We start from the raw sequence: 12,298 nt of genomic DNA, 5'->3' as shown, positions 1-12,298 counted from the left end.
AACTCTTAAACTATTTCTAATTCAGCCATGCTTCTAATTTATACTTCCTAAAGACATTTTTGTAAGGGTTTCAGGATCAGTCATATAATGAAAGTACTAGAATTTGCTAGGCTCATGACTTAAAATATGCTTTCATTTGATTCATAATATGTACAAAATTGGATCTCCTGAAGCAGGTGTGTTTTTTGGTATTGAGAATGATGGTATTCTCCATTAATTAAAATGAAATTTGGGCACATTAAAATAAAACCTGCTAATTACATTTTGTGAAAGTACTTAAAGAATCTAAGATGGTCCCACCATCTTAGATTTTATTTCCAAATGTCTTAACATATAGAGATCATCATCAGTTATATTGGTCAGCGTCCTTTGTACTAAGTCCTGTGTCATCAATTTCTCTCAGAACTGAGAGCTAAAAAAAAAAAAAAAGGCACTAGTCTGATTTCTTTCATAGAATTACACAGTTTATCCTGTTTCCCTCTTTGCTGTGGCTTCTAGGTGAGCTCAGAGCTAAAACCTGTACTTAACTAAAGCATTTTTTTTAAAGTATAGATTTTCTGGTGGGGTTAATATCATTTATTGCTTAATGACTATTTTCAGTTATATTTTACGTGTTTAAGTGTGTGTTTATTACAAAATGCTGCCTCAAATCCTTTTTGAAAGTAGTTGGCACATAAAGAAATTAAACTCAATGTTTTCAGTGAAAAAAATGTTCCCCTAAAAAAGCCCAAAGACCATGCACAGGTTTAGCAGAAATGTTCAGAACATGCATACTGCTAAATTCATCTGTAAGTAATCCTTGAAAAATGATAGCCAGTATTCAATCCACTGCACACAGGTGCATACCCAGTTTATAAATGGACATTTTTATTTTGGGCCCAGATTACCAAATTCATGGAAAATAAAGTAATGTGATTGAGATATAATTTTAAAATTAAAACTGTCTTACCACAAATATCTTTTCTGGAAATTTTTTTTTAAGTAGAAGAGAGAAAGAGGAGGATTTCTGAAAATCCTACATTTTAGAATTAGCAACAGGGCAGCTTCTTACTGTGAATCAATATGGCAAAATCACGATGATCTGTCCATTTAATTATGCAAAACTCATTCATATGAGCATCATGATCCTCAGTTTAGGAAATCAAGAAAGCCATCGAGATACCAATGTTAGGTAGGCAAGATCCAATGTCCTATATACAAATTCTAAGTTTGATGTAGTTTTGGATCTCGTGACAACCTTCTCCAAGTCTGCTGTTTTAATTTGCCTACTATGCTGATGGTGGTTCACAGTAGCTGCTGTGGTTACCCTGAGTCTTCCATGTGCCTGTACCTCAACAGGTCATGTAGACAGCTGTCCCACAATGGTGACCCCACCTCTGGGGCAGATCACCAGATGCATATACACCATTCACTGTGGCAACAAACATAAAAGATCAAGAATCTCCAAGTGGTTCAGGGTCCTAAAAGAACAACTAAGAGGTCAAAGAACCTAAGTTCTGTTTTTCTTGTAATTCAAAGGAATAAACTGTAGAAATTCTTTCACTACATTGCAGTTCAAAAGCAAAATGACTCACAGAAACACCATGTTAGAAGCTCTAAGATGGTCATAACAAAACTATAAATTTTCTTTGTATTAAAAAGCATGATTAAGTCAATCAAATCATCCTCCAAATTAATTTCAACAAGAGGGATCTGGCAAATGAGAAATATTTGACAATGAGGTTGTAACTTTCTAATATGTCTTGATATCTACTGATCTGGGTGCTTTTTCTTAAACATTATGACCCTAAGTAGATACCAGCCTGGCCATCTTGTATGAGGGTGGTAAAATTTAATGTGCATTTTAACAAATGTAAGCATCACAACATAAAATATCCTACTTGATTGAAAATCAAGTTATGACAAAGATATAATACACGCATAGAATAATTAGCTAAATGCACCAGATAAAATGAGAGAAATAGTTAATTGTCCTTAGTTGCATTACTGTATCTTAGGATTTCTCCATAAAACAGAAATTACTTGGGTAACAACTAACCTGTAATAATTATACAGCATATTCACCAAAAGGGAGTTCCTGTTTGATATATGATTCACCTTATGGTAGGGAACTATACTTTACAATAATGGTTTTCTGATCAGAATACAATACATTATGTACTTGGAAGAAGCCAAAGGTAGATTTCTAGTATTTTGTCTGCATTCAACAATCTGAGGGAAGAAAAAGCGACAAGCAAAGCTATAATATCTAAAATAGGTACTTCACTGGTCCTCTTTTGATTAAGTATTTCAAACAGCCCTTTTTACAAAATGGCCTCCATTGCTAAATGGGAGTAGCCAAATGTGAACTGAAAATCAAATCTCTCTGTATCTAAAATTAAAAATTATACAAATCCAATATTTAAGATACATCACACATGTATCAAGCCACGAAACAATGACATGAAAAAAAACTTCTATTTTAAAAAAATATATGTCCACTTGTTTTTTTTGAAATTTATGCACTGAACTCAGGACTTCAAAGGTATTATACATTACACTATTTAAATCATAATCATGAAAAGATATATTTGGAAAATTTAGATCATACCTGAAGGAAACTTTGAATTAATATCCTCAATGAATAACCAAAATAAATACAAATTATTAGCATGAAAATTTAGATCATACCTGAAGGAAACTTTGAATTAATATCCTCAATGAACAACCAAAATAAATACAAATTATTAGCATTTTGGTATACATGATAAGGTTTTAAAAATATAACATACTGGCAAAATTTTTTAAAAATACATTCTCTAAAAACAACCAAGTTTAACTTACACAGAAAATCATTTTCATTCAGATCAAGAATGCATTTAGCCTTAGTTTCCATTGCTTTACTATCATTCGCATGACAGCAATTCCAATTGTTCCAAGAAAGACACAAAATAGGAGAAACACAATCAAATGCTACAGCATCTGAAGAGGTCATATGGTCCTCATAATTATTATTTCAATTAGAAGAAATTCAATTAGGACCTTATTGTACTCTCCCTGAGGCTTAATTATATGTAATAATTCTAAAATTTCCCTTTTGTTATTGGATGAACCGCACCCTATATATGGCAGATACGACGTATATAAAATCACAAAGATTTCCTCTAAATTTTGCCTCCGCTACTGTCGGCTTTCCACAACAGCACCAAAATAGTAGGAAGTTATATAAATTAGTGTATTTTATTGTATCAAGTATTCAATTTTACTCTGCAAACACACCCTACAACAGACTCAGACCCAAATACTTTATCATAGAAGACAATGGTAAGGCTAAGCATCATCTTTGAAGGAGAACATAAGTTTGAAAATATTCTTAGTAAATTATACGGCTAACAATCAGAAGATCAGCATATATTTTATAAAGGCTCTAATGAGGTTGGTGGCAAAAATATAATACACATTGATTGAGCAGGAACCACCTGACTCTGCTGGTACCATGGTTACTACAATGACTACCTTTTTAGTTAGCAAACCCCCAAAAAACAAATTGAAAAGAGTTTCCCTATAAATGTATATTATTGACAAAAAAACCTGTGCCGAGTATACTTATAGTGCCCCAGTCATTCTCCGAAGGTAAAAGACAACTCAAGGTCAAATGAAAAATAACCAATAGCTCCTATTCTTTGCCTTACCGCCTCCCGCCCTCCACCCAAGAAATAAACATCTTATTTAATCAGTAGTATTTTTATTGCTTAGATGATCATAAAATCGTTTAAACACATGTCATCACAGATAGAAGGCTTATTTCATTGTTTAAAAATTATATTATTTGGGGAGACAGGATAACTAGGAAGAAGCTTATGGGTGGTATGAATAATATGGTTAGGATTTCAATGGAAAAAGAGGTATTTAGACCTCGTATATGATATGGTTTTATTAGAAAAGAAAATTATCTTTTTTTTGTTATCAATTGCTCCTCAATTTTTCTTTAATAAAATTTCACAGCAATCTCAAGAGGATACACTAAAGGCCTTTGATTATATATACCCTAAAGAACTTATTGTACCACAAAGATGCACACACCCAATAAGATTTTTTTTCATCTGAAATTTATAAAGATAATTTTCCATGCTGACAGTGCACATTTCATCCATAAGTTTGAAGAGTCAAATGCTACCACAGCTGGGGGTTATTCTGCCAAATGGCTTCCAACAGGGACTACAGAGATGGAGGCTAGGAGGCATGTGCATGCGCATGTAGGAATAAGCCACAGACCTGATGGGAAATAGCCCTTCTCTGGAGTCATTTTTATCAATTACCATCTGAGTGATCTAATCAAATATAGAGTCTAATAAAAAAAAAAAGCAACACCAGGAAGGAAAAGCAAATATTAAAACAGCTGCTTGATTACCTACAGAGATTAAAACAAAAAGCAAGGAGTGAGGCTGATATATTTCATAGGGATTTGCTGAGGCTAAGGGGAGGGGTAAGGGGCAGATACCTTAAAAAAATCCATCATGAAAGGAACTGAGACAAGATTATAAAAAAGGGGCCAAGTTATAGCGCGCCATGGGATTTTTAATCTGGCTACCTGTGGTTTCTGTAGTTAAAGCCTTATTCATCCTCAAAACGGGGGGGGGGGGGGGGGGGGACAAGAAAACAAAAAAATCACATTTATATGTCAGTATTGCAAATGATCAAACAGCGTGCACCAACAATAATAAGAAAACACTAAACGCTGATGACTTTTTAAAAATAGATACCCGTTTTATCAAATATTATTGATAATTACCTGTGAATCTCGTTTCTTGAACTCTTGGATTTGATTTTCGTGCTCCATATTGGCAGCGCGAAGCTGTCTGTCCAGGTTTTCAATTTCCCGTTCGTGGTCTCGGACTAGGCTATCCCTTTCTGCGCTGTGCTGCTGTGATAGGTGCGTCTTCTCCTGTTCATGCTCCAGCTTCAGCTCTACTATCTGATTGGACAATGAGGAGGACAGTTCATCAACAGAACATCCTTGTCGTCATGACAACTCATGGACAGCTTAATTTTTCTCTAATTTGTCCAAGTTGAAAATTTTATTTTTGCGTCATTATTACCTCACCCTTGAAATACTCATCTGGGGGGGGGGGATTTTATCCAAACCTCCTAATATCCAAGACAGTTGGGCATATTCAGGAAATCGTTCTGCAATCTGTTGACATAAATGCCTGAACATTGAAAAAAATTATGTTGAATGCTAGGTATTTCCTACCCAAGAATTTGGGTATTACTGATCAGCAATGGTTATAAATGGTTAATAGGAAGTACGCTTTTGCTGTTTGCTTCAATATATACACGTAAAAGCAGCAATTAAATCGGTCAGTTTTCTTTATGATTTTCAAATAAAAGCTCGAAGCTAAATACGCATCTGGATTATTGTATATACAGTTGTCTTTTTAAAAAATAAAATGATAAATTTCAAAGCTCTATTATCTCGTTGTCAGCTACGGTATACCAACATAAACAGATGTTATGTGTTCCAGAAGGGCACCTGCTGTGCTGCAAGCTTGCGCCATGATTTCATAAAGAGCATTCTATTCTCAGGATCCTTTCCCAGTCCACTCCACACTGGAGACTGTGACCTTGGCCAGTCTTAGCCTCTCCCTGCTAGACTGAATGGCAGCCCGAGACCAAGGGCCTGGTTGCCGCAGCTTTGATACTAATCCTCCCAGACTGTGCACAATGGCACCCTACCTGGCCTGCAAACTATAGCCAGCCAGGCTGTCTTTGAAGCAGGTGATGAATAGGGGACTGCAGGAAGCCAGCTTCCCCAGTGAACTCCAGGCCACACAGCTGCTAAGAACAGTCACTTGGATTTTTCTTCAGTTTTGGTGGATTTCAGGGAAAAAACTGCTGCTATCTAGAATATGTTGTGTTATTTTCGGCGTGAGAATCCATCTTCAAAAAAGCTAACAGTAGGAGCCTGCTCCAAATCGATCTTGTTTCTTGTTTCGTGCAATGAATCACCAGACTACCTTATCTTAAAGCGATAGCATTCATTTCTCCATGTGTGCATGCTACACTAAATTTCAGAAGTTATTTTCTTTTGAGATTTGAAATTCTCATCCTTTAATTGCAAAAACACAAACTGAATGGGCTTATAAACACAGATTTCAGCATTTTTCCTTACTGTGATTTTTCTTAGAGTGGAAAATGAACAGGAAATGTCTGACCACTTATAAATGTATTATACTATGGAGAAGAAAGGAAAGGATAACCACTTTTCATTATATACATTTACCAGAACAAAATAATGTATAAAGTAATATAGAAACATTTATTTTGCATCTGAGAACAAAGACACATTCTAGTGAATTTGTGTCTATTTCAAATTTAGGGACCTTTCTTCCCTATTATTCTACTGCTGGCAATATATAGAAAAAATAATATACACATCTTCTCCTTATATACCAAGTAGTAAAGTTTTCTTTATTTAAAATTAATGTGCATGTTTTACTCTGATTCACACAACTACAATGTCAATCCCAACAAAAGAGAGAATTTAAAATTGTATTGATATTACTGCATTAATTTCAGACATCTGAGTTTATGAATTATTGAATTAGAATATTTTTAGTTCTTGGACACATTATTATTTCTATTCAGTGTTACACTACAAAGCATTATTATAACAAATTTATAAGTTTTAGTTAAAATCATTTAAGTATGTTAACACACTGAAAAGAAATAGATGGAGGTAGAGAGTACTACTGAGATCTGATTCTCAAGAGACTCAGAAAAATGGAGAGAATGGGTGTGATTTAAAACAAAATATTTTACATGCTCTAGGGAAAAATAACCAGTTGACCTGTAATCAAGGCAGAAGGATTACAGAATTCTTCCCCCAAGAAAAAACATATGACCAGAAGTCGCTATGAGATCGTTAGTAATGGCGCTGCCTCATTCTAGGCTCTAAATAATGTACTTCTATAGTAACTTTCTCTGAGTTATTTGAAGATCTCTGGTAGACTGATCAATGACCCTGCCCATGCTCAGATTTCAGTTTATTCATTTTTAAAAATTAGGAACAAATGAAATAAAGATAGTGGAATTTTGAGCATAAAGATAGATGTTCATAAATTATTAGCAGTTTGTCATTTTGTCAGGGCCCATCGCTCAGTGATGCTAGTTAATGAATGAATAAATCTCAGGGTTGCCGGAACCTCTTAAAGTGAAATAAGCTCAGGTTTGTCTGCTTGAACCAACACTACTTGGCCAACTTCTCAATGTTATAAGCCCTTTCTGGTCTTTGCCTGGGACTCCTTGCTGTTAGCATCATCTGGCAGACATGTCTTCTCCTAATAAATGGTAGAGTCCAGAAGAAAAACCCTAATGCATCTTAATGATGAGATTCATAACCACAAAGCCCATCACCAAAGCGGATCTGTGTTTAAATTCCAGGTTGTACTGGTCCCTAGCCCCTTCCATGTAAGTAAATGTTAAAAGAGTTTTTTGGCTTTTCCAGTTCAGTCCTTTACTTGTAGGCATATCTCAATGGTAAACATGAAGTAGGGTATCTTCTTTATCTTGGACTACTAGATACTTTAGGTTGACCGACAATAATGTCTAATGGAGTTAATGGTGATCAGGAGGTTGTAAATCATGGAAAATGTGGAGGATGTAAAAGTATACAGCATCCTCAAGGATGAATGTTTAGTGGTCAGTGAGGTCTCTATGTTAAGGTGATATATCCTACAGGGATGAACAGGATGCACCATCACCAAGGAACCTGCTTAAGTAAAGGCCAGCTAAAGAGCTCCCCCGTAATATAGGAGGGAAAGCTTTCAGTTCCCTAAACCAAAAGCAATGGGCTGTGTGCCAGGTAACTATACTGGCTACATATATCCACTCAACATATATTAAAGCAGATTGGCATGTCTTCTGGGGGAGTGAAGTGAATAGCCCTCAAGTGTAAGTATCTGGTAGCATCTTGTAGTCTCCTGAGATGCTGAGCTTGATGGCTTGATGGCTGGGGTTTGGGTGAGGAAATGGCTTTATTGCCTAGAAACTATTAGGTAGAAATTGTCATTTTTGTAGGTCAAAATAGGAGATGGTGTGCCATCCACTATGCTACCCCCCACAACACACACTAAACATGAAGTTCAAGAGTGAAATTTTGAAGTTCTGAAGTCCCTGAAAGTGCAGCCCTCCATCACAGACTATATCATTCTGCAACCTGACAATGATGTCCTCATTCTAACTGAGGCTTCATTTAAGTGTCCAAGAGCAGAAGTACATTCCACCCCAAAGATACAAATGTAGGGACCCGAAGGGGTACGTGCACCCCAATGTTTATAGCAGCAATGTCCACAATAGCCAAACTGTGGAAAGAGCCAAGATGTCCATCGACAGATGAATGGCTAAAGAAGATGTGGTGTATATACACAATGGAATATTATGCAGCCATCAAAAGGAATGAGATCTTGCCATTTGCAACGACGTGGATGGAACTGGAGGGTGTTATGCTGAGTGAAATAAGTCAATCAGAGAAAGACATGTATCATATGACCTCACTGATATGAGGAAATCTTAATCTCAGGAACAAACTGAGTGTTACTGGAGTGGTTGGGGGTGGGAGGGATGGGGTGGCTGGGTGATAGACATTGGGGAGGGTATGTGCTACGGTGAGCGCTGTGAATTGTGCAAGACTGTTGAATCACAGATCTGTACTTCTGAAACAAATAATGCAACATATTTTAAGAAAAAAGAAAAAGAAGATAGCAGGAGAGGAAGAATGAAGGGGAGTAAGTCGGAGGGGGAGACGAACCAGGAGAGATGATGGACTCTGAAAAACAAACTGAGGGTTCTAGAGGGGAGGAGGGTAGGGGGATGGGTTAGCCTGGTGATGGGTATTAAAGAGGGCACATTCTGCATGGAGCACTGGGTGTTATGAACAAACAATGAATCATGGAACACTACACCAAAACAAATGATGTAATATATGGTGATTAACATAACAATAAAAAAATAAAAAAAAAAAAAGAAGTACATTCCAGGCTCTGAGAAAGACCAAGATGGAACCACTAGATAGCCAAGTATCTGGGCGTCCTGGAATATATGTTTTTAAGTCCTGGTAACTGTTTTACAGTGAAATAAGTACTCACAAATGTGGCCCAAACACCTTTTAATAATCTCATAAAGAAAAAGCCAAAGGGGGTGGAACAAGTCATTACTTTTCAGTACACAACCCATAGGAGACCAATACATCCCAATAACAGACCTCAATATCAGAAATTCCAAAACCAGAAACATAAATTATGCAAGTGATAGAATGCATCCAACACATTTTTAAAAAGGACTTCGGGTACAAAAATACTAACTAAAATAACCTTAAATAGAACCAAATTACAAAATCTATATTCTACAAGCCTTGACAGAAGAATAGATTAAAACTATAGGAAGTAGAAAAAGAGGCCTCCTGTGCTCTGGCTGGGAAAGGAAGAAGGGGAAGGAGTCTCCAGTTAGGAGCCCTGGGGATAGATGTGACTTATAACTTAATGGTAGCTGCTCTAATTCCAAGTGAACAGAAGTATGAAAGTCGAAGAGTTTGGAGAGATATAAAGGCTACCTAGGCAATACAGTGTCAATCTTAATCCATGAAGTTTCCCCGTAACACCCTGACAGTCAGTCACCCAGCTGCTGCTGAAATGCTCTTAGCAATAAGCGAACAACTGGCTTCCAAGGCAACCTTTGCCTCATGGTGAACACACGTGACACTGGAACTTCTGAGTAAAGACAGATGAAAAATTGTGAGAAGAACAAAACAAAGGTTAAAAACAACAGAACATTCACTTGCAGCAACCCAACAAGGAAACAGGGCCATCACGTTGGCCATCCATGTCAAATGGTGGTGGTCAAGGAAAGAAAGAGAGGTTCTGACCTGGTGAGACATACCACTCTGTCCCTTCTCCCAGAGGCAGAAGTGCTGAGCTGAAGTAATACCGAGGAAGATCTTCTAAGGGGAGGGCGAGGAGGGTAATTGCATGGAGGAGAAATGGCTGCTGGAAAGAGATGAATAAAACTGAGAAAGTGAAAAATTATGGCTGGTTCTGATGAAGCATCGACTTCAGAGCTACCAATCAAAAAGAAAAAAACCCTCCAATACAGAGGGCAAATCCTGAGGGAGGACATGAGTAAAATGTTAAAAGACATAGCAGATACCAGTTTCTCTAACAAAGAGTTGCTCACAGCCCCAACTAAGTTCTCCTCCTAGTTCTTATCCTAATCTCAAGCTGTAGAAGGTAAATGTGACAGAATACCTATGCCCTCAAACCAAAACTCAGAGGAACACAGACTGGCTGAACATAAGGGCAAGAAAAGGAGTCAGAGAGAATTCATGCACATTATACCAAAGTGAATAGAAGATCTGGATAGTGCTGCTCACTTAACGTCCAAGTGAGATGAAACGAGAAAGTGTCTGGACAGCTATAAAAATACTACATCAAGTAAAAAAAAAAAACCAAACATTAAAAAAAAAGAGGTAGGATGGGGGGAAAAGCACAGAAGAAAGGTAGGAAGGCCCACCATTCTTGAGGGAAGAAAATACACCTTCATAATCAGGAAAAACTAGAGTTGACAGGGAGACCTAGGTAGATCATGAGGGTGATGGGACAAGAGCCCAAAGACGAGAAGATAAAACAACAGAATTAACCAAGGACTAAAATAACCTGATCACAAAATTAATTATAAATTAAAAACAGCAATCAACTGAATAAACATGGCTGAAAATCAAATCACTGGCCTTGACAAGGGACTTGAAATAATGAAAGAGACAGAGAAGATAATGTGGCGAGAAAAGAGCCAAAGAAAACCCATGTACATGCAGATATACCAGAAATTTTTCCTTTAGTGAACGAAGAGCTAAGTGTGTGTATCAAAAAAGTACACTGTGGGGGCGGAGCAAGATGGCAGAGGAGTAGGAGACCTGGATTTCGTCTGGTCTCAGGAATTCACCTGAATAGGGATCAAACCATTCTGAACACCTACAAACTCAACAGGAGATCGAAGAAGAGAGTAGCAACAACTCTCTGAACAGAGAAGCGACCACTTACTGGAAGGTAGGACATGCGGAGAAGTGAATCCGAGGCGATATTCGGGAGGATAGACGGCGGGGGAGGGGGCCTCCGTCGGCTGCTTCTGGCAAGTGATAGAGCCGCGGAGCACAAAATCGGACCTTTTAGAAGTCGGCTCCGCTGAGGGACGTCGCTCCAGTGGCTAAGCTGGGGGTGGAACCCTCGCGGGACAGTGTGGTCTCAGGACTCTCGGGGTCACAGAAAGGCCAGGGGTGCCAGAGTGCAGCAGAGCTCCCAGGTATCGGAGCGGGTAAGCCGGCTGCAGAGACAGAGCCAAGGCGCGGACTCTTAGCTCGGGGTTGCCATAAACTGTGATCCGCAGCCCAGTTGGGCCACTGCGCCTCCAGCAGGGACCCAACAAGCAGCAGAGCCAGGGAGACTCCCCTTCCTCCCCCGGGAGGAGCGGCGCGGGAGCACACCACAGGCATCTGCTGGGTTTGGAGACTCCACACGGGGTCGGGTGCCAGAGATAGAAATGCTCGGTCACAGGCCGGGTGAGCACGGAGCACGACCGGAGACCGGGGAGACGGGAGTGATTGACTGCTTTTCTCTGGGGGCGCACTGAGGAGTGGGGCCTCGAGTTCTAAGCTCCTCAAGGCAGAGAGTGGGAGGCCACCATTTTCACCCTGGTCCTCCAGGGCTGTACCGAGAGCTTGCAGGGAACAAAAGCTCCTAAGAGCAAACCCGAGCAGCTTGCTTAGCCCGGACCAAAAAGGGCAGGGCAATTCTGCCTCGGGCAAAGACATTTGGGAACCACGGCAACAGGCCCCTCCCCCAGAAGATCAGCACTAACAGCCAGCAAGCCAAGACCAAGTTGACCGATCAAGGAGAACGGGAGAACTCCAGCGCTAGGGGAATACTGCACATAGAATTCATGGTTTTTTTACCATGATTCATTAGTTTTTCAAAGTTAATTTTTTTTAACTTTTTTGTTTTTTTTTTTAATTTTTCTTTTTCCGTTTTTCAACCAACATCTTATCAATCCTTTTTTAAAAAAACATTTTCTATTTTTCATTTATAGAGTCATATTTTATCCCTTCATAGTAGTTACTCTTATTTTTGGCATAAATATATATAAGTTCTTCTCTCTTTAAAATTTTGAAATACAGTTTCTTCTAACAGATCAAAATATACCCTAAATCACAAGTGTATGGCTTTGTTCTAGTCTCCTGCCTGATCACAGTCTCTCCCATTTTTTTTTCCTT

General features: G+C 38.4%; 1 protein-coding gene across 5 annotated transcripts in view; it reads right to left on the bottom strand.

Moving 5' to 3' along the window:
- Positions 1–12,298, bottom strand: part of CEP112 (centrosomal protein 112) — a 437,815-nt gene that overhangs the window by 209,222 nt on the left and 216,295 nt on the right. For all 5 annotated transcript variants that reach the window (XM_027625475.1, XM_027625473.2, XM_027625474.2 and 2 more), the window contains exon 20: positions 4,772–4,954. In XM_027625475.1, coding sequence (XP_027481276.1) covers positions 4,772–4,954 — 183 coding nt within the window. The remainder of the gene's footprint in view (positions 1–4,771; positions 4,955–12,298) is intronic.

This window comes from Zalophus californianus, chromosome 16 (assembly GCF_009762305.2).
Source record: "Zalophus californianus isolate mZalCal1 chromosome 16, mZalCal1.pri.v2, whole genome shotgun sequence".
Lineage (NCBI taxonomy): Eukaryota > Metazoa > Chordata > Mammalia > Carnivora > Otariidae > Zalophus > Zalophus californianus.
Note: the sequence above shows the minus strand (reverse complement) of the source record. Positions and strands in the feature narration are given on the sequence as shown.